This window comes from Microcebus murinus, chromosome 2 (assembly GCF_040939455.1).
Source record: "Microcebus murinus isolate Inina chromosome 2, M.murinus_Inina_mat1.0, whole genome shotgun sequence".
Classification (NCBI taxonomy): domain Eukaryota; kingdom Metazoa; phylum Chordata; class Mammalia; order Primates; family Cheirogaleidae; genus Microcebus; species Microcebus murinus.
The window spans coordinates 40,662,432-40,684,591 of NC_134105.1; the positions used below are offsets into that span (position 1 = coordinate 40,662,432).

General features: G+C 55.9%; 1 protein-coding gene and 1 long non-coding RNA gene across 12 annotated transcripts in view; one reads left to right on the forward strand and one right to left on the reverse strand.

Annotated features, from left to right (window-relative positions):
* LRP8 (LDL receptor related protein 8) overlaps positions 1–22,160 on the reverse strand; it is a 74,746-nt gene that overhangs the window by 19,571 nt on the left and 33,015 nt on the right. For 4 of the 11 annotated variants that reach the window (XM_075998520.1, XM_075998498.1, XM_075998544.1 and 1 more), the window contains exons 3-10: positions 19,020–19,142; positions 10,993–11,121; positions 7,582–7,965; positions 6,688–6,810; positions 5,733–5,855; positions 3,668–3,706; positions 2,313–2,432; positions 2,114–2,239 (exon numbers count right to left, since the gene is read on the reverse strand). In XM_075998520.1, the coding sequence (XP_075854635.1) occupies positions 2,114–2,239; positions 2,313–2,432; positions 3,668–3,706; positions 5,733–5,855; positions 6,688–6,810; positions 7,582–7,965; positions 10,993–11,121; positions 19,020–19,142 (1,167 nt within the window). The remainder of the gene's footprint in view (positions 1–2,113; positions 2,240–2,312; positions 2,433–3,667; positions 3,707–5,732; positions 5,856–6,687; positions 6,811–7,581; positions 7,966–10,992; positions 11,122–19,019; positions 19,143–22,160) is intronic. The other 7 variants (XM_075998530.1, XM_075998506.1, XM_012776295.3 and 4 more) reach the window with 5 other exon arrangements.
* LOC105877583 (uncharacterized) lies at positions 8,026–10,995 on the forward strand. The gene is made up of 3 exons (XR_001157012.3): positions 8,026–8,114; positions 9,576–9,687; positions 10,907–10,995. It is a non-coding gene; the product is annotated as an uncharacterized LOC105877583 (long non-coding RNA).

Here is a 22,160-nt window from a genome sequence, read left to right on the forward strand (position 1 = left end):
GGCCGAGCACCAGCTCCCACAGGCTGTTTTCAGATAAGTATTGGGCCACTCTCAGGCACCAACACTGTCTGAGTGGCAGCTCCTAGCAGCACTTGTCCATGAAGCTGCCTATGCCTTCTCCCTCTCTTGTTTTCCAGCTGACACTTCTGCCGGCCACCTGGTCCCTGTCATTATGCATCTGTGCCAGGCTATGTGTTCCCCGGGGGCAGGCTGGGACCAGCAGAGCCATGTAGGGCCTGGGGCTGGGTGTGTGATCTGTATGTAGTGACAGAGGCTATTTTAAAGCAGGGTGGGGGTGAGGCAGAGGGTGTGATATGAATAGACAGCACAGAAAATGGGTCCAAAGTGTAGGACAGGGCAAAAAGCTGGGTTCTAGGGCCAGCTCTGCCACTGAAAAACTGTGATTTTCTCACCCCGAAATGAGAGCAATGACTTTACTTCCTTGAAGGCAGGAGCTAGGTTAGAGGCGTATGTTGAAGTGATTTTCAATGAGAGCAGAGTCTGTGACAGGGACCATGTGTACTACTTACGAGTTGAGATTTTGTGGAATTGCGCTTTAGATATTTATAGGTGTAGAGTGTGTGTGTATGCACGGGCAGTTGTGTGTTCTCCACACTGCTTGTATATAATCTGTGTCATAGATTACAAGTGTCCTGTGTGGGGGCAAGAACAGGGCACGTTACATGCGATACACTAATGTATGTCTTGTGTACCGTAGAGTTTGGGTGGTACGTTTTTTGGGTGTGTGGGCTACATGTCCAGTGTTGTGGCTGCTGCGTTGTAAGATAATCTGTATGTTGCATATTGTATTTGTGCACGTGAACTCCAGACTCGCACAGCCAACTGCCTACTCAGTGTCTCTGTTTGGACGTCTAACAGTTTCCTTAAACTTACCACGTCCAAAACAGTCTCACCGTCTTTCTCAGATCCATAAATAGAAATTCTGTTTTTTCAGTTGCTTGGCTGAAAGCCTCGGAGTCATCTTTGACTCCTTTTTTTCTCTCACATCCCACATTCAATTCATAAGCAAACCCCTTTGGCTGCCTTCCCGATTCATCTGCAGTCTGTCCACTTCTCGTTCCCTCAACGGCAGGCACCCTGGGCCAGGCCACCGTCACCTCTCTCCTGGATTCCTGCAACAGCCTCTCAGCGGTTTCCCTGCTTCCTCCCTGCCCTCCCCAGTCTGTTCTCAACACTGCAGTCAGAGGGAGCCACCATGTCCCCGCTCTACTCAAAGCCCTCAGGGCTTCCCCCTGGCTAAGGGTACCACCCAGAATCAGCTCTCACAGCGATCTAGAAGAGAAGGCCCTTTGGGATCTGGCCCGAGTCACCTCTGATGTCATCTCTTCCTAGTCTATTGGCTCCAGCTGCATCTGCTTCCTTGCTGTTCCTTGAACATCCCGGCACGCTCCTGCCTAAGGCTGCTGCAGTTTCTGTGCCTGCAGGCTGAAATGCTATTCCTGCAGACAACTGTGTGGCTCACGCCCTCGCCTTCCTTACTCAAATGCCACCTTCTCTGTGAGGGCTTCCTCGACCATTCTATTTAAAACTATCACCCACTGCCCCCCTGGACTTCCTTATTCCCTATTCATACTTTATATGTCTCCTTAGCCCTCATCGCCATCTGCCATGCACTATATTTATCTGATTTCTTGTTGTCTCAGCCATTAAAATATAAGTCCCACCAGGGCAGACAGGGATTTGTGTCTGTTTTGCTAACTACTGAATCCCTAGCTCCTACAACATCGTTAGGTTCTCCATATAAACAATTGGATAGAATAGATGAATTCAGTTGGCTGGACTGACCAATGTGTCAGTCTGCACAGGTCACCCTCTTTGTGTGGGCTGCCTATGCTTGTGTGCAGTCTGCACGGTCCAAGTGTGTGTCCATACACTCTGTCGTGTGCGTGTACTCTCTGTGGGCCGTACTGGGTGGCTCTAGCCAGTGTCTGTGTGGGTGTCTGTGCAGTGCATTGTGTGTGTGATGGATATTCACACTTTGGGCACCGCGTGTGCAACCTGCACATGTGCACATTTGCTCCTCACATATGTGGAAGCACGCCGCTTCCTGTACCCTCTTCAAGCTGCCCACTCGCCCTTGGGGTGTCCATACCAACAGCCTTGCAGTTCTTGGTCAGTGTGTCCATCTCGTAGCCAGGGTGGCACTCGCACTTAAAGTAGCCCTTGTAGTTGACACAGATCTGGCTGCAGGCATCTGGGTCCTCACACTCGTCGATGTCTGTGGGGAGGAGCAGGGGTCAGGACTGGCAGGAGAACCCGCCTCTGCTTGGGGGTGTTGGGGGAGGTCTCACCGCCACAGGTCTTCTGGTCCAGGAGCCGGAAGCCCGTTGGGCAGGTGCACTCAAAGCCAATCCTGAGGTCCGTGCAGATGTGGGAGCAGCCGCCATTGTTGTGCAGACACTCGTTCAGCCCTGGGGAGGGACATAGGTTCCTGAGGGTCCAGGAGCCAGAAAGGGTGGGGGCAGGGCAGGGGCGGGGCCCAGAGCAGAAGCAGAGCCTCAGGGCAGCAGGACTCCCACAGAGCCAGGTGACCTCTGCCTCATGACCCAGGTGTCCAGGCAGGAGCAGGTGCAGAGAGCAGGTCCTTGCTCAAGGCTGGACACAGAGACAGGGACAGAGTGGAACCAGAACTCAGGTCCTTGGCCTCCCAGGCCAGAGCTCTGTCCACCACCAGGCTGGAGGCAGCTAGGCCTTCCCCGGTGGCCTGAGGTATTTCCTTTCACAAACAGGCTTCTTACAGCTCCTCCTTCCCCGTAACCTCAGAATGGAAGGGGCCTGCACGTGTCGTGTCCAGCCCTTGGGACACTCCAAGAATCCCTTCTGAAATGCCCCTGCTGCAACGTGTCCAGCCTCACGGAGCCACTTCCCCCGAGGAGCGGGCTGCACTTGGGACAGCACTGCCCCAGTTCCTCCTCCTCACACGGCAGCTCCTGCCTCCTGCGCCTTCCGCTTCCACAGCCAGCTCTGCCGCGCCGGCCGGCCAGGCTGCAGCTCCCCCAGCCTCCTTCGAGTGCTGATTTCTGGTCTGCTGCCACGCAGGCGCCTTTCTCTGGACACTCGCCCTCTGCCCATCTTCCTCACTGGACAGGGCCCAGGAGTCTGAACAGCACAGGACGCCACCGCTGTGCTTGTGGTCATTCAAGACTCCCGGGCCATTTTTTCACACAGAGCTGTTGCTAAGTCAATTCTTTTCTACTCTGAACTAATACGACACATTTTTTTTTCAGCTCCTCTCCTCTCAGCACCTGTCTCTGTTCCTCCATCTCGTCAAGGGCCTGGTACTGCGATTACCAACCACTACAAGGGACAGAGGGAGGCCAGGCCACCTGATGCTGGTTCCCCATCCTGCTGCCCTCCTCACTGCCTCCTGGCAGGGTCCTGGGGGTGGTCAGGGAGTTCAGGACCAATGTTCTCAGGGCATCTCCTGAGCTTTAGAGTCACAGGTTAATTCCGCAAGCCAAGGGAAGGCGCCATGCCCCCGCCCGCCAGGCTCATGCACTGCCACTCCAGCCAAGCCGAGCAGAGCTGAGCTGAGCCAGCCAGGGCCATGCGTACAGCTTGTCTGCACCGCCCACCCCACGCCATGCACAGCTTAGGGCTACCCCCACCTCCAGCCTGAGCCATGCTTAGGGAATGTCCCCTTTACCCCTGGGCCTCCTCCTGTTTCCCAGGAATGTTGGCGGAACTGAAAGAACAAGACCACAGCAACCTCATGACTGGAGGACCTGGGGGTGACTCAGCCAGGTCCAGCCCTGCGAAGCCCCAGACTCTTGGGGGTGGGATGAGCCACAGTAGCTTTGGAGTAGTCTCAGGGGGTGGGTACCACCTCCAGGAATCCTTCTCTCACTCCGAGTCCTCCCTGACTTCTTTTCCATATTATTCCCTGAGCACTGCCCACTCATTTCTCCTCCCACTCCACTCGATGCCTCAATCACGCATCCACTCACTTCCTTCCTCTCCTTGTGCAGGTGGTGGCAACTCAACAATTCTACTTACTGGGCACTTGCTGGAGTGGCATGTGTAGGATGGCTCTGAAAGGGAAAAGGGGAGAGCTCAAAGTGACTCCGGCTTCTGGAGGAAGGCACGAGTCCTCCAGGGCTGAGGTGGGCCAGGGGAGAGAAAAGATAGCGGGTCTGGACCCAGCTATTCCTGTCAGCCCTTTCCTGGAATACCCGAAGGGAAGTCTCTGATCCTTCCTAATTCTATTTAGTCCGGAAGTGACTCTTTCGAGGAGCAGGGAGAGGAAAGGAAGGGGTAAAGTGCTCCGGAGAGGCCTGAGTAGCATTTGAGGCTTCCTTCTATGGAAGGAAGGGGCGGCGTCACCTTCTCCAGCGTGTACACACACCCGCATGCACACACCGCATGCACACACCAGCCTATATGCAGAAGCACAGACAGACCACGGACTCCAGAGACGCAATCACACAGACGTGGGACCACATGCAGAGATGCGTGAGTGCCATTCCCCTGCCATACTCAGAGAAGGAGACGTGGATAAAGACAGCGGCCTGTCACTACCACAGGAACAGAAAGACACACACAGACACATGCGTACATACTTCTCTTTGGAGTGTCGTGCAGAAGACGAGAGAGCAGAGAGAGTTTAGCGGGTTAGCAGTCCCTAGCTAACTGCAGGTCTGGGTATGTGGGAGAAGCTAAGTTCGGTTGCTCCTGCTGCCCTGTCCCCTCTTCCACAGGTTCCTTCTTCCGGGACTTCTCTCAGCAGGGCCTGGGGCCAGGGGGAGTGTCTGTCTCCTGCAAGCTCAGGTGCAGGCGGAATGACCTTCACTCAGTCACTCTTCTTTTCTCAATTAGTTTTTTTTTTCTTTTTTAAATCTTTGAAAGGGGAGGAAACATGCTATTCCTGAAAAGCTCCAGAGAATGAAGCCCTCCGGGTTCCCGGATGGGAGGCACTGGGGAAAACACTCTGCCAGCACACAGAAGAGGGACTGGCCGACATAGGCTCTGCCCTCCCAAGGCTTCTGTCTAAATCTTCCCCTAGCTCTGACCGTCTAAGATTAGTAAAGAAATGACTCATGAACCTTCCTGGAGTTCACACTGAGTTTCCTGCAGGTTCTCTGGGATGCCCACCCAACCTATAGCCCACACCCTCCATTCTTTCTGGCCTGGAAGCCACCAGCTCTAGCCACCAGCACAGCTTCATTCCTTTCCTCACTAGTCCGCCTGCAAGCCTGGTCTCAGCAAGTCTGAGCTGCTCAGGGCTGGGGATGGGGCCACGCCTGCTGCTGGCTCTGCCCTGAGCAATGCCCAGGCCTGGCCTTGACTGGCTGCCTCCCCGCTGCTCCCCACCTCTCCGCAGGGTCTCCTGCAGAGGGCTGGATGACCTCAGAGGCCAGAGCCCTGGCTAAGTTAGCAAGGCAGCAATACTGAGGAAGAGACAGTTCCAGAGAACACACACTCAGAGGTGTGAACGTGGAAGGAATGAGGAGCAGAGGCCAAGTTTGTGAGAGGAAGTATAATTTTTGAGCATCTGGGCTGGAAAGGAAGGGCCCTTGGAGCTTTGCAGAGATGCAGAACAAGAGGCCCCAGGGGCAAAGGGGCACATCTGAAGCCAGAGAACAGCATGAGACCAGAGAGAGGGTCAGGGCAGAAAGTGTCAGAGCAGAGGGGCACTCGAGGGCCTTAGCCCGGATGCTGGGAGGACAGGCAGGAGGGTTAGTGCAGCTGTCAGGCATGGACAGGTACCGTACCACACTCTTTCAGGAGCTCATCTGACCAGTCCCGGCAGTCCTTCTGAGCATCACACACTTTCCCGCTGTCCACGCACTCGCCACTCTTACACTGAAATCTGCGGGGACCCTCACAGGTTGACTCTGTTGGGCCGGACAAGAGAGTGGACAGTGCCTATGAGACTTTGGACAGCAAGGGCTGGGCTGGGCCAGAGGCCAGGGCCTGAGAGGTGGGGGGCGAGCAGAGTTTCAGCTCCAGCTGCCACAGGTCCCTAGAGGGTGGCCCAGGACTGACAGCCAGACGCAGGGCCGGTGGAAACTCTGCTCACACAAGGACAGGGTCCCAGGACGAACAGGATGCCACACCTCACCTAGCTGGACAGGGCCACGGGGTCTGAGTCTGATCTGGCAGCACTAAGGCCCTGGAGGGACTGGGCGGCAGCTCTAGAGAGGCCTTGGTGGCTGGACTGACCACCTCCTGAGGGGGGACGTCAGCTCCATGGACGCTAGATGGGAGAGGCTGCCTCACTGCCCAGCCTGCTACCCACTGCCCCAGGTGACCAGCAGGTTGGAGTGCTCGCTCCTGCAGATGGTGGGTGGCGACCATAACAGCCACCTGAGAATTAAGGGGACTCCCTGGGGAGCAGGATTCCACTTTCGCTCAGTCTGGGAACTCATGACGGAAGCCGCTCAGAGGCTTGGACCTGGACACATGGTGAGGGCCGGACTTCCTCAGAGCCCTTTCATGTCCCCCCAGGCCACTTTCAGCTTTTGCAAAGTCCTCAAACATCTGGTGCTGGTGCCAGTAGGACCCCATGGAAGGGGAGCCAGGTGATGTAGGGGCACGGGACCCTCTGAGGAAAAACGCATCTCAGGGACCAAGGGGAGACTTGCCCAACTCTGTCCTCTCCACACTGAGAGACCTGAGGGCCCTTCCTTACCGAGGACGCTGCCCCTTTGCCCCGACCACACGCACCCTGTAGGCAGCCAGCTTCGTCACTCCCGTCTGGACAGTCCTGCTCCTGGTTGCAGCGCTTGATTGAAAGGACACAAGTCCCATCCCCACACTGGAACTCGTCCCCACGGCAGGTACCCAGTGCTGCCAGGAGAGGGCAAGGGAAAAGGGTCAGGGCCAGGGTCAATGTGGCACTAGGACAGCCCTCCTCCCCTGTCCCCATGCCATAGCCACCCTGGCAAGAACAGAGCCAGTGGCTGAGCTCAGGAGGCCTGGCCAAGGTACCTCCAGTGTACAGATGGGGAGACTGAAGCTCAGAGAGGGAGAAGGCCTTGCCCAGGGTCACACAGCACTCAGGCTGGCAGAGATAGGACTAAACCCAGGTCTCCTATTTCCCTCTCTACTGCCTTTTCCTGGGGCCACTCGTCCAGGACAGACACATGGCCTCCTTCTGAGTCTTGGTGCTCCTTGCTCAATGACTTCATGCACCCAGCAAACCCTTCCTGAGGCAGGCACTGTGCCGGGGCGTGGGGGTGGGGAATGCAGAGACCATAAGGGCCTCCTCATCCTCCAGCAGCTCAGAGTGCAGAGCCGGCTGAGGGATGCCCGGATGAGGACATCATAGCGTGAGATGTGCCGTCAGAGAGGGCGGCTCACGGACCTCGGGAGCAGGACAGGGGCACCCAACCCAGCTGGGAAGGTCGGAGACACAGGTACCCGTGAAGAGGCGTGGCTTCTGGAGTGAGACCTGAGCTCGCAGCTTCGCAGCCACGTGACCTCAAACAAGTCACTTCACTCCCCCTACCTCGGTGTCCTCCGTAGGCAAACGGGGTACCTTATTCAGGGTAAGGTGAGGAAAGGAAGCCTGCACCATCCGCGTCCCCGGGCGGGGCTGGGGATATGGAGGGGGCTTACGGCAGTCGGCCTCGTCCGACTTGTCCTTGCAGTCGCGGTCGCCGTCGCAGCGCCAGCCCAGGTGCACGCACTCGCCGCTGCGGCAGGCGAACTGGGAGGCGGCGGCGCAGGCCGCGGGCGCGGACGTGGCCCCCGGGCCGGCGCGGCCGCAGAGCCCGGCCGCCTCGTCCGAGCGGTCCTCGCAGTCGAACTGGCGGTCGCAGACCCAGCGCTCGGGGATGCAGGCGCCGCCGTCGCCGCCGCAGCGGAACTCGCGGGGCCCGCAGGCCGGGTCGGCGCAGCCGCGCTCGTCGCTGCCGTCGCCGCAGTCGTCGTCGCCGTCGCACACGAACACGGCGGCCAGGCACGAGCGGTTGCTGCACTGGAACTCGTGCGGGGCGCACACTGCGCGGGACAGACAGCCGGTCGGCCCGCCGGCCCCGGCCAACCGGCCCCACTCGTCCTGCTACCGGGGCTCTGACCCTCACCCACCGGCCGGAACGAGTCCCTCTGGGGCAGCACACTTGCCCCAGCCTCCCTGGCCTCACGGATGGGTGAGTGAGGATTCCTGCACTGCTGCCCCCAGCCTGGCGGGACTAGCACCGCCTGAAGGACCTTGTGACGTTCCCAGGAAATGACCTGTAACGTGACACTCACTCTTCCCAGGAACAGGTCCTGGGCTTGTCCCCTTGTAGCACAGCTGCACACAGCATAACCTGCACTGCTCCGTCTAAGTCCCCCGCCTGGCATCCAGGGGTCTCCCGGGCCATTGCTCCAGCCCCAAAACCTTGCTCATGCACACACCCTGTATCATTTGCTGGGCCAAGCGTACAGGTTTCCAGCCCTGGGCCTTTGCTCGAGTTGCTCTGACTGCTGGAAACCCTCTTCTTGCACACCACTGTCGCTACATTTAGCAATGGTGAGCTCTTGTCCTTTAAGGGTCGAAATTCTTCCTCCTCTGTAACACGCTTTGTGTTCCCCTGCTTAGAAATCTTCCTCGGCCCTCTTGTTTTTGCCCCTCACAGCCTGCTCAGGTGTCTGGGCTCATGTCCTTTTCCATCCATCCCACAACACAAATGGCCTGGGGATGAGCCTCCTTTGTCCTGAGCGCCTGGCACAGAACTCCCTGCGGTGAGCGGGTGTGGAGTGGATGGGGTACTGGACTGGCCCAGGTGTGAGGCAAATTATGGGATGTGCAGTAATTAAGGGTATAGGTCATGGCCCTCCCTGGGCCCTGGGCTTCTCCTCTCTGGTGGGCTGGTCTGAGCTCAGAGGCAGAGAGGGCCTTAGAGACCAGCCAGCCCAATTGCCAGTTTACAGATGGGAAAACTGAGGCCCAGAGAGGGGAACAACATGCCCAGGGTCCCATGGTCCATGGAGACAAGAGAACCAGAACTCAGTTTTGGGGTATCTCTTTCCTACTCTGACTCCTTCTCTCAGGTTTTCTGCTCCCTTCCTGGAGTGTAAGCTCTCTTCAAGGCAGTGACCTCCTCACCTCCTTCCCACCTTTGTGTCCTCACACACAGGCCAGGAACAGGCCTGGGGCAGGTGGGCAGGGACGCAGTGGCTGTGGCCACAGGTAACACGGAGGGGATAGTTCCAGCTCTTTCCACGTGGGGGCACTCATAGTCTGTGTGTTTTTATTTTCTGACGGAAAAATGTCAATTCTCATTGTTACCAAACACAAAATAGAGTGAGTCTTCAGTTTCGCAAGGCAGTTCATGTCATGTGTTTCTGACAGCTCTACCAAGTTTCTGACAGTTTTGTTTCCCCTTCTGGGCCTCTGGGGTGCTGAGGCCTTGGTGAGAACACCACGGGCTCCCAGCGCTGCCGCTCCCCAGATTATGCCGTCCCCGGAGCAGCCCCTCCTGCCTAGCAGACCCCTTGACCCCTTCCCCATGGCCAGGAGGGAGGGCTCACCGCTTCCTGAGCGTTCTGAGAGGAAGTGCTTCTTAACACTGAGTTTTTTTCCGAAGGTTTGAAGCTGACAGTAACTTTAAGGTCTGTATTCCCAGGCCCACCTAGGCCCAGAGACCCCACTCCCAGCACTCACAAACGGGAGAAGCTCTGAGAGATGAAAAGGGAGGATTCTTCTTCCTCTGCCCAGGCAGGTGGGAGCTACAGCAGGTAAGCCTAGTAAGACCTTCTAACACCTCTGTCTCCCGTAATTAATGGGGAATGTTCCTGTCCCAGCATGCCCTGCTAACAGATACTCCCACTACCCCTCCCCCCCAACAGTCGTGGCCTTCATATTAGAAAAATCCTTTGATTATGGGGGCAGAGGCAAGGAGGGAAGAGGATTCTCATTGGCTAGTGAGTCCCAGTAAAATTATCCCAGCTGAAGAAACAAGCCAACGCCATCATGGGCGCTTTGAGAGTGCTGGTCCCCGCCAGGGTCTCCCACCATCCCCACATGCTTCCTGCTTCAGACACACCGGAACTCCAGACTTAGAATCTGAGAGTGGATGACTCAGAAGCCCCTGGAGGAGATGGCAGTTCCCCTGGGCCCAGAAGGATGGAGAGGATGCAAATATAGACGCTGGTGGATGGGAGTGGGGGTGAGCAGCAGTGACGAGCAAGTGCCTGGCAAAAACCCTCCTGAGTGACCGCCCATACCTCAGCCCAGCCTCACAGCCCGTTAGTGACAGCCAGTCTGTCTCCCCCATTAATCACGTGCACCCAGAGGGAAGATTGTATAGAATTCACCTCGCTGGCCCTCTCAGAGCCTGGCTCCAGGCCTGGCACACAGTAGGTGCCCATCAAATTGAAACAAGTGAGGTGGGGTCGCGCTCCCCACTGGCACAGGCCCTGCTGGCCCGCTCTCTGGGAAGGAGATAATCCTGTGTTTGAAGCTCAGTGATGTGGAACTGTCCCAGTGACCACCTCCATCTGTCCCTGCCGAGGCTGCTGGGAATGTCTTCCCCACCCTGTGACATTTGTGCTCGAGTCTGCGATTTCAGCAACAGTCGTCTTTCACACGTCAGGAATCTGTCCGCCCCCCGGCACTGCCGGTGCCCTGTCTCAGGTCACCTCTTTTTCTCAGTTCAGCCCCCTCCCAGGTCCCCCTGCCCTCGCTCAGAGATCAGCAGACTTGTGGGATGGATGAGCAGATGTCAGGCGCGGTAAGAAGCTCATGGGCTTTGCTGTCCAGACCTGAATTTGAATGAGTTTCCTCACTCAGCCTGGGGCACTTTTCCTCCCTTGTCTGAGCCTCAGTTTCCTCACCTACAAAATGGGGGTGATAATGGCTACTCATGAGGTGGTTGTGAGGATGAGAAAAGAAAATGTCTCCGAAGTGTCTGGCCATTGCTGGTGTCCTAATCGTTATCCTTTCCTCTCTACCCAGCGAGCTCCTCAGGGAACTAGCCCCTCCCCAGAAGTGGCTGCCACTCCCCGAGGCGTGGTAGACCTGGGACCTGACCCGGGACTCACAGGTGGCACAGCCAGCTTCGTCCGCTCCGCCCTCGCAGTCCTTCTCCCCGTCGCAGCGCCACGAGGCCGGCACGCACTTGCGGCTGGCGGGTCCACAGCTCAGCTTCTCTTCGGGGCACACCTGCTTGGCTGTGGAGACAGACATCATGCGTGGCTGAGCCAAGGGGGACCCAGGGCATGGTGCCAACCAGTCCTACCACCCGTTCCATCCGCCTGGCCTGAGGCCGTAGGAATCCATCAGGGCCCTGCTGCCCCACGTCTCAGTTTCTTCATTTGAGAAGCAGCCCCTGTCTTCCCCTGGGACTTTCTGAATCCTAAATCGGACCCCACTACTGCCCTGAGTCACACTCTTTCACAGCCCCCTGGTCCCTGGCACTCAAGTCCCTCCTTGATCCACTGACCCCTGCCTGCCTCACCTGGCCGCACCTCCCACCCCTGCAAACCTCCGCTGTAAGCTACGGCAATGCGGAGCCCCCAGGCCTGCACGCTGCCCGGCCACTTCCCAGCTGCGTGCCCTCGGGTAGGGGTTCCCCAACAGAGCGTTTGACTTCCAGATCATGACTCCATGAGCTGAACCTGTAAATTTGGAGGGCTCACCACACCTCCAACAGCTCCACGCCACACCCCTGCAACCTCCCCTCCCCCAGTGACAGTGCCCAGCCCGCCGCCAAGAGCAGCCGCTGCGTGGAGGGCCCAGCGGGACTGCACAGCTATAATTACTGCAGCCGCAATCAGAGGCTGACTCAATCAGGGGCCTGCAGCCCCGGGGTTGGTTCTCAATTTGGAAGAAAGAACGAGAACCCTATTCAGGGCTAGGGACATCTCTTATCCCAAGCTGCTGCTGGGCCTATGCGACAGGCCCGCCGAGGCAGATGCATCTCAGACCACCATGGCCGGCTCCCCACTGCCTTCCAGGTGTGCAGGAGGCCCAGTCTCAGTGGTCTCCGGGCTGTGCCAGGCATGGTGCTAGACACTTCCATTTAATTTTCACAATAGCCCAGCAGGGTGAGAGGATTATGTCCTGGCCTCCAGCATGGGGGTTGAGGACGTGAGCTCTGCAGCCTGGCTGTCTGGGTTCAAATCCTAGCTCCATCACTCACTCCCTATATGTGACACCAGCCAGCAATCCTTATCTCTGTGCCAGTAGAGTGGGGATAATACTATTACCTGTCTGCTAGGACTGTTAGGACGCCTAAGTTCATGTCTATAAAGCACTGAGAACACCCGGCTGACTGCTCACTAAATGTTGCAGTTATTATTATCCACATGTAACAGATGAGGGCTTGGGGTCTTGTTTAGACAGGCAGTGAGTGTTAAGCACTGCTGTGTACCAGACAATGGTGAGCACTGAGTTCCAGCTATGTAGCCGGTAAAGAACGGTGTAGGAATTCAAAGCCAGCTGTGTCCAATGCCAGAGCCTGGGCACAGTCCATTTCACCCTGGAGGCAGTGGGCTTCATGCCTCATCCTCAATTTTGCTCTCTGGTCTCAGGACAATTGCCCCTCCTCTTACTTCTGTAGCTGGGATGAGAGACCACAAGGGATGGAGACAAGGGCACAGATAAGTTGGGGAGGGGGCCAGGTGTCTGAGTTTCTCCCCAGAAACTACTACCGCCATGGGAGAAGAGTACCTTAGACTCCCCAAGTGTGGGCCCCAAAGTTGTCCCTAGGAATACAATCCCTTGGAAATATAGATTGATTTTCCCTTTACAGAAATTTTCCTTTACAAACAATTGTCAGGTAGAGAGGTAGAGCTCTGGAAAGCATTGACACTCAAAGACCTTTTTATAGACAGGGTCTTACTCTGTTGCCCTGGCTAGAATGCATTCATAGCTCACTGTAATGTCAAACTCCTGGGCTCAGGCGATCCTCCTGCCTCAGCCTTCCAAGTATCTAGGACAACCGGCGTACGTCACCATGCCCGGCTAATTTTTAATATTTTTGTAGAGATGGGATCTTGCTATGTTGCCCAGGCTACTCTTGAACTCCTGGCCTCATGCAATCCTCCTGCCTCAGCCTCCCAAAGGGCTAGAATTATAGGCATGAGCCACCATGCTCGGCCTCAAAGATCTTTTAAAAAGGCCACCGCAGGGCTGTGGTGTGGGGTGGTGAAGGGAGACTGGGATTGGAGATGGGGTCCTTCCAGGGCGCCTCTGTCACCAACACACTGCAGGACCACAGGTAAGCGCTTCCCTCTGGGCCCCATCAGAACATGAGGGAGCTGAAGCTGACCAGCACTTCCCAGAGTCCTCTGGGTAAGGGGTGAAGGAGCTATTAGAAGTGCAGGTTCCTGGGCCCCAGCTCATGCCGACTGAATCCAGACATTGAAGACAGAGCATTTCAGTAACTCCCAACCCAAACCCAGGTGACTGTCATGCACCTCTGTTGGAGGACCCCTGGGTTAACATTCACTACCATAGAGGTGATACGGGTGTCCCATATCAGCAAGCCCCTGAGAGAGCAACAGGACGGAACGGCAAGGTAACCATTTATCCCTAAGCCAGGCCTCAGGAGAGGGAAGCTCACAGCGGAGTTGGAAGGGAGCCACGTTTACTGAGCACCTACTGTGTGTCAGCCTGCTCCACACCAAATATTTCACATTTTCCCATCTCACTCTGCCGTGGTCTGAATGTTGGTGTCCCCCCTAAATTCATGTTGGAACTTAATCCCCAGTGGGATAGTATTAAGAGATGGGACCTTTACGAGGCAATTAAGTCACGAGGGTGGAGCCCTCATGAATGTGATTAGTGCCCTTATAAAAGAGGCCAGAGGGATCCCCTTCCCTTTCTACCATGTGAGAATGAAGCAAGAACATGCCATCTATAAGGAACTGGCCCTCACCAGACACTGAATCTGCCAATGCCTTGATCTTGGACTTCCCAGCCTCCAGGACTGTGAGCAATAAATTTCTGTTGTTTATAAATTACTTAATCTAAAGTATTTGGTTATGGCAGCCAGAATGGACTAAAATACACCCTCACCCTCACCCTGACAGGTAAGCAGGCTTGCAGGCTGCAAGTGCAAATTCCAGGGGCGCCATTCACAAAGAGTACCATGTCAGTGGCACCCCCGGAGTGGAGTAGGGCAATAGTCCTTCTGGTAAGTGCTCCATTTTACAGATGAGGAAACTGAGGCTTAGAGAGACCAAGTAATTGGACCAAAGATGCACAGCAGGTGAGAGACAGAGTCTGGGTGCCTGTGACTAGAACCCTGCCCTTTCCATCAAACCCCACACACTCCAGAACCAGCCCAAAACTCTCCTCCTAAAAGTCCAGCTGACTGAAATGGCCCTTGGCTGTGTGCACCACCTCTAGGGCCCTGGTTTTGCAGACCCCAGTGCAGCAAGCAGCCGCTTGAACTTTTAATGAATATTTATACAGTTAATTGCATAACCTTTCAGCAAGGACAATGATTAAACAATCTGTCTGCTTCCTTTCTTTATAATTAATAAGACATTTGCTGTGTCCCTAAATAGACAGCTCTAATTACAGGCTCTTGAGGATTCAGTGGTGCCTGATAACAGCCCCCACTGCCCAAAGAGCCAAGGCTCCTGGAATGCCAGGACATGAGAGACCTTGGAGGTCACATGGATGAGCATCCCTTGCAGTGGCAGGAGACTGATGCCCAGAGAGGAGAAGGGACCTGCCTAGGGTCACGTGATACTGGGTGCTGCGTATTCTAACTCCTATCGTCCTGGAACCTCACTGTCTCTCCTGTGAGGTAGCTCTCCCCCAAAGCCGGATCGAGCCTGGCTCTCAGGGCTCCCAGGCCAGGCCTCTCAACTGCATGGCCCTGGGAAGCTGGGCTGGTTAAATGCCATCTCCCTATGCGGTGGGAGATATTATTACCTATTGATTACCTCCGTTTTATGGATGAAGAAGGCAAAGCCCAGCGAGAGTAATTTGTTTGTTCAAAGTCTTGTGGCGAGAAGTAGAGCGGGACTTCCATCCAGGTCCAAACACACGGCTTAAGTTATTGCACCTACCCACTGCACACGAGAAAGGTAGACACTCTTGTCTCCCCAGCAGCTCTGGGCTGGAGGGGAGTCGCTGGAGGGAGGGGGCTCGCTGAGCTTTTGCTCAGGCAGGTTCTACACGATGGCCATCTGATGGCCACTTTCAGGATAATTGGAGCCAAAGGCCCCCAGGCAGCTTGAGGTAGGAGAAAGAGCAGGGGTTTTAGAGTCAGACAGACCTGGGTTCAAATGTCACTCACTAACACTAAGGTCCTTAGGCAAGTCATTTTCACCTCCCTGCACCCTGGCTCCCCTCATCTGAGAATGGGGTTGTATTCAACCCTATTCCTAGGGTTGGTGGGCGGTTTAAATGAAGAAATACAAGGAAATCCCTACATACAGAGCCTGGAACAAACTAGGAGCTCAGAAAATACTTGGGCTTGTTTTATTCATGAATGGCTGGCTGGTGGAGGGCCTAGTTTCGCCACTGGGGAACGTACGTTGTGAGTCCACATGGGCCACCGTGTCGCAGCCGCTTCCCAGAAAAGCCTCCTCTTCTGTGACAGACGCTGTCCAAGTACCCCAGGTTCTGAGAGGCAGGAGTGAAGAACCCCACTGTCTCTCAGACAACAGGAGCCCTCCAAAGTTGGCAAAAGGGCTTGAAACTCTATCTGGGAGTAGCTGAAGGCAAGTATAAATTCCCAGAGAATCCTGCCCCAGAAATCCAAATCCATTGGTACTTTCCCCAATTTATAAGTTCACAAATTAACACAAGGGGAAATGTCTGTTGAATACAAGAACAAAAGGACTTGGTGGATGCTTGCTGATTGAGCACATCTACGATGTCAACTCAAATGGGGACCACCAGCTCCAACAGACCAGAGACCAGGTGGTGGGAACTACCCGAGTCACTCCCTCCAGCTCTCGCCCCAGGAGGCACAGCATGGGACCATCCCGCGGTGCAGGGGCAGTTCTATCAAGCTCCTTCATACAGGGCCAGGCAAAAACGTTTCTAGCTGGGTCAGTTCCTAACTTGCTGGGTGGTCTCCGAAAAATCTCTGGGCCTCCATTTCCTGATCTATAATAGGTAGGTGAGCCTGATTAATCAGAGAGGTCCCCCTTCCAGGTGGAAAGGTTCTAAGATGTATGAAAAAAAACCCCTCCGTACTCAAATAAGAAGCACCCAGAACTGTAACTCACCTTGAACCATCCTCCCCCTCCCTGCCCAGCCCTCGCCCCTCCCAACAGATGTCTAAAGGTGGGTCAGAAACAGTTCCCAATCAAGGGAGCTATAATTAGAGCCAAAATGCTACCTTCATTAGGCAAATGTTCTGGGCTTTTCCATTGTGATTCCTGGCTAAATTTGATAGGTGCAGAACCCTGAACCAGAGAGAATCAGAGCTGGGAGAAAGCTGGGCCAGCCAGGGGCAGACAAGACAGTGGGGGAAACACAAGAATTCATCTGCTCCCATCTCCCTTTCACTTACACTATTTGCTTGTACAATACCATTTTATAGGTGAATAAACTGAGGCTCAGGAAGATTGCACTACTTGCCTGAGGTCTCACAGGTTAAAGGACCTGAACCCAACTATATCAGATACCAAACTAACTTGGCTTTATTATCTACAATCTTTCTTTTAGGGTTGGGGAGTGGGGCTCTATCCTGGGAGCTGGCACAGCTCCAGGAACCTAGTAGGCTATGTTAGTTGCCATGGCAACACCAATTAAATGGACAGCAGGTTGGCTGCTGGGTTCTCATTCAGTTGGGAAGCAGTGAGCAAGCCTGCTACCAGATCCTGTGCCCTAAATTCTGCCTGACCCTTGAGGTCTCACTCTGGCCAACCTCCTCCAGGCAGCCCCCTTCCCACCCATAAGCCTCGCCTCCCTCTGACCAACATAACTGCACAGAAAGTGGGGACTCTGGCCCTTGCACCCAAGCTGGGCACAGGCAAGGGAGAAGGAGGGTCTCAGAATACAGAGTTCAGGAATCTAGGAGTTGTGAAGTCTCTGGAATTCTGGAATATTAGAGTTTAGGGCCCCAAGAGGGGTGGGAGGTATGCAGGACCTCACAGCAAATAACTGGGACAGCCCACAGGAGAGCTGGGCCTCCTGTCTCCTATGGTGCTAACTTGGCTGCTGCTCCCTCGGGTACCTTGCTAGATCTCAGGGAGCTAGAGAAGCTTGTCTTTTGTCACAGAAGGTAGACCTGCCATGAACAAGCTGTGTGTCTTTAAAACAAGTCTATCGACTTCTTTGGGCCTCCAGTTCTTCAGCTGTCAAAAGTGGGTCTGGGAGACAGGAGGGGTGAGGCAGGAGGGCCTCCGCACAGCCCAGAGGGTTGGAAGGCAGCAGGCGCTGGGCTGGGCGAGAGCGGGAAGGACAGAGGGAAACGTGGGGTAGGACGGGGAGGAGAGACGGTGAGAGGAAGGATGAGGAGCATGGATGCGCAGGGAAGGGCGGCAGGTGGGCGGCCCGAGGAGGGATGGAAAGAGACGTCAACCCAGAGACAGAGATGCATCAACCCAGAGACAGAGATGCGGGGAGAAGGGGGGACACAGCCCTCAGGCAGCAAGCCCGCCCCCCACCCACGACCACGATGAGGCTGCTCTCTCCTTCCCTGTCTGCTGTGTCCGGGCAGTGCGCAGCTGGGTTTGGTGGCAGAGCTGGCTGACCGCAGCGGTGGAAAAGCCCTTGTGGCCACAGCCCCCCTCCCCAAACGCATACTCCAGGCTGCACATGACTCTGCCTCTTGTTCACAGGGCAGCCTTGGGCAAGTAGCCGAGCCTATTCCAGCCTCAGTTTCTTTCTCTCTGTGGGGGATCCACCCCCCTCTCAAGGCTGCCAGGAGGAGGAAAGTCACAAGTGGGCGTGGCAGGGCTTTGTTCCCCGTGAAGCTCAGCACAAAGCACTGGGCTTCCCTCCTGCCTGGGCGCCTCCAGGACAGGAGGAGTTTGGATGCTTGGTGGGGTGAGGAGGGATGGGGCTGGCCGCCCTGCCCTGCCCTGCGGAGGAGGAGGGCCCGAGGGCAGGGGCAGCTGTGCGGGAAATGAGGGCTCCCTTGTCTCAGGCGGGAGTCGCTCTGCTCTGCCTTTCTCTCTCTGCTTTCTCTTTCCCTTACGCAGAGACTGGTAGCTCTGTTGCTAGGAGACAAGGAAACCCAGTTATCACCGGCAGCAGCCCTGGATGGGACTCTGCTCTCTATTGTCCCCACCTCTGCCTCCAGGACGACTGTTACCCCTAAAGAGGGGATCTCGGTCCTCACCAGCCCCACATCCTCCACGCGTCCCCCCCTCCCCAAGCCTTTTGTCTGAGGCTGGCGCTGAAGCTCAGCCTCCTGTCCGCTGGGTCCTTCCCTGCCCCCTTCTCATCTCCTTTTTCATTTAACAAATGTCACGGAATGACCTGCTGTGTGTAAGTTTGCTTTGAGGATTAGGGCCTGGAAAATAAATCACGGAGAAACAAAGCCCTGAGTGTGAGAGGCAGGCCTGGGGCTTGGCTCCGGCCCTCCCACCTCACCCCTGGCCGCCTCTGCTGCCACCCTGCGGGCCTCGGAGGCAGGGGCTCCTAGGCTCAGCCCACCCAGGGCGGAGGAAAGGGCGGGGCCTCAGAGCCCTGGCTGGGTGGCCTTGGGCAAGTCCCTCAACCTCTCTGAGCTCCACTGTTCTCCTTCACACAGTTCAGGATGTGACAGCGCCTGCCTCAGGAGGCAGCCGTGGGGCTATAAGAGGCATCGATGCACATAAAGGGCTGAGCGTGCAGTAAGTGCTCACTGAGTGCCAGCGGCCATCAGCGCTACTGGAATTGTGATCAAGGCCCTCAAGAACCGCAGCGGGGGAGGCCTGGAGGACGCTCACCGAGAGCATGAGTGCAGCTCCCAGCACTGCAAGAGGTGCCACTGTAAGAGGGCTGTGGAGAAGCCCAGAAACCAGCAGCTGGACACACCTGACTGCTTACCAGGAGCGCCCCCCAGGACATGGCAAAAAGTGTTCAGCTGATCACCCCACTTGAGCCTCCTGCCTCAGGAGGCCCAGGGCAAGGCCCACCCTCACCCAGCCCAAGGGGCGGGACTCACTGCAGGTGGTCTCAGACTCATCGGAGCCGTCGGGACACTCCTCCTCGCCGTCACACTTCCAGTGCTCGCGGATGCAGTGGCCGTTGTCACAGGTGAAGTCACTGTCCCCACAGGTTGTCTTGGCTGTGGGGCAAGAAGAGCATGTGTGGTTGGTGGGCACAGGAGGCTTTTCTGGGACACACAGCCAGGTGGCAGGGGGTGACCAGAATGTGGTGGGTCTGAAAGCTGGACCACATGACTTCCCACAGCCCCACGAGGCTAGGGAGAGCCTCACAGACCAAGGTGAGAGGACAAGACAGCCCAGTTCCCGTCATCACCTCCAGGAAGCCCTCCCTGATGCCCTGTGGCAGCTGCTCTAGCTCCTTGAGCCAGTTCTCAGTCCCTAGACCTGCCTGCCCCACCTCCCCCAACCAGGCCAGCAGTTGAGGCCCCTTCTGCAAGCACCAGGGAGCTTGTGACCCTGAGTCCTACACATAGACGTTGCTTTGTGGTTAGAATAATGAGGTGTTTTGCGTTCAGCACAGGGGGAAGAGGATCTCTGGTCAAGACACCCAACTCAGTCACTGCCCCCCAGCACAGAGCAATGCTAATGGGGCATCCCAGGGCTTACAGCCCGCAGCCAGCTGCACTGGGCTTTGCATCCCAGTTTTGCTACTTCTAGCTGTGTGTCCTTGAGGACGTTACTTAGCCTCTGAGCCTGTTTTCTTACTATATAACCCGGAGAAGAAAACAAAAGACTGAGGAGGGTAACAAGACATTATAGTGTATAAGGAACATGCAACAGATTCTGACACGGAGCAGATGCTTGGTGAGTAGCAGCTATTGCTGTTTTCATGCTTTGAGTCTGAAATTAGAAGCAAAAGAAATGGGGCTTCGGTGCCCACACAGGGGATGTCGCAGGCTGAGATTGCACAGCTGGTAGCAGAGCTAGGACAAGAATGTGGGTAGCAGCCCCAGCCCAAGACTCTCTGCCTTGTTTCTGTGCCTTGTCTTAAAAAGAACCAGAGTTTCAGGATCAGGGAAGGGACAAGAGAGGGCTGTCCATGTCCTGGGATGCCCCATTAGCATTGCTCTGTGCTGCCCTGGAGCTCCAGCCCCTTCCTGAGCACCATCACCCAGCACAGACCACATCTGCAGGCCGGGCAGGGGTGAGGGCAGTCGCCCCGACAGGCTTTCACGGGGGATCTGGGACTGCCTGGTGACCCCAGCAGGTGGGGAGGGACTGGGAAGGAGGCCTTGAGAACCCTGGCCATGACTCATAGCATCTTCCACAGCAGCCCTGGGCCTCTGAATTGTGGGGGGCGCATCTGCATGAAATCTGCGTTCGATTTACATGCACCTGCTCCAAAGCAGCAAGGCAAGCTGGGCAGGGGGTCAGGGGGCTGGGCTGTGTTTTGCTGTGTGCCCTCAAGCAAATCATTGCTCCTCTGGCTCTCGGTTTCTTCATCAGGAAAAGGGGACTGATTTGGTAAGATACAATCTTTCCAGTATGGCAGTCCCAGATCAGGAGGCCCGGCAATGGAGGGGGAGGTCTCCTTTCAGCCCAAAGGAGGAAACCTAAGCATAACAGTGACTCACCCCAGGCTGTGGGGAGCCCAGACCTCCAAAGTCCTTCCCCCACCCCCCCTGGATGATGACCTTGGGGCTAGATGCAACCTCAGAGGCCACCAGGATGTGGCCTCTCCCCAGGGACTGAGGGGCCAGTCCCCTCCCTGTACTTCCCAATCTGGCCCCACTTCAACAGCTGGTGGGTCACTGCGCCCGCATGCTACTATACCGCCATGTCTTGCTCGAGCTGTCCTCTGACTGAAAGCCATTTTCCCTAACCATGCTTATCTTCCATTACACACTGGGCTTAGATACCACCTCCTCCAAGAAGCCATCCCTGATCACATCCAGTCTTGGTCAGCCCCCACCAGCACGAGCTCCCTGAATCCCCTGAATGTCCCTCTAGGGCAGAGGTTGGCAAATTTTAGATATTTTAGGCGTTGAGGGCTATATGGTCTGTCACACTACTCAACTTTGCCATTAAGGGGCAGAAGCAGCCACAGATAATAGGTAAATGAGTGAGCATGGCTGTGTTTCAATAAAACTTTATTTAAAAAACAGGCAATAGGCTGTATTTGGCCTGTGGTCTGTAGTTTGATGACTTCTGCTCTAAATCATCACTGATTCACAGTCCAGGATGATTTGCTTCCTTCCTTGTCCCTCCAGCACAGGGACCATGTCAGATCCAGCAAAGACCTAACTCAGGTAGATCCCAGTGGGGCACACTGACCCAGGTGGAAACGTGGCTGCCCGGCCTCTGCACCCACGGCTCCAGGGCTGGGACTCACCTTCACCCTGGGAGGCTACTTCCCATGGGCCAGCTTTATTTAATCTACCCATGGGGGCTCTGGTGGCTTCTGGGGCTACATGACGGCTCCCCCTGCTCTAGGCAGCCTGGCAGGGGTTTGGGGACAGAGACTAGGTCCCCTGACTCTGTTCCATTTCTGCCTTTCTTTTCAATGGAATCCTTGCAGCACATCTGTGTTCTGAGATGAGTTTTCGTCACATTTGTCTTAGATGGATGCCTCTGTACGCGCAGGGCTAGAAAAAACTAGAGGAATCAGAGTCTACCTATGGATGGAGTGAGTAAGGCCCAGAGAGGGAAAGGGGCTGGCCTAGAGAAACACAGCAAGGCAAGGATAAGAACTAGCTATCTTGCCTCTTAGCCCAGGGCTCTAAGTGGCGTTCCCTGTGCCCTCTGTGGTGGGAGGAGGTTGCTGTCCTTGATGGATACCAGTGCCACCTGCTGTACGCACGGAGCGTAAGTACCATATCAACCCAGCACCTGGGCAGTTCCCTTCACAAGCTCGGCATCCAAAGGAGAAAGATGCATTCTAGCTTTTCCTCCTTCCTGTTCTAACCTCCACCGAGTGCCCCCTGTGTGCCAGTCTCTGTGCCGGGTGCTTCACCCAGGAAACCCCTGACAAAGGGCCTGTTTTGTACCCACTTGACACCTAAGGAAACCCAGGCCCAAGGTTTCCTCAGTGGTACCAGATGTGGAAGAAAAGCCCCAAAGCAGTTGGCAGAGGCCCGTGGAAGCTTCAGTTCAGCATTCAAGGAGCCTCTCGTCTGTTCCAGGTTCTGCACTGAGAA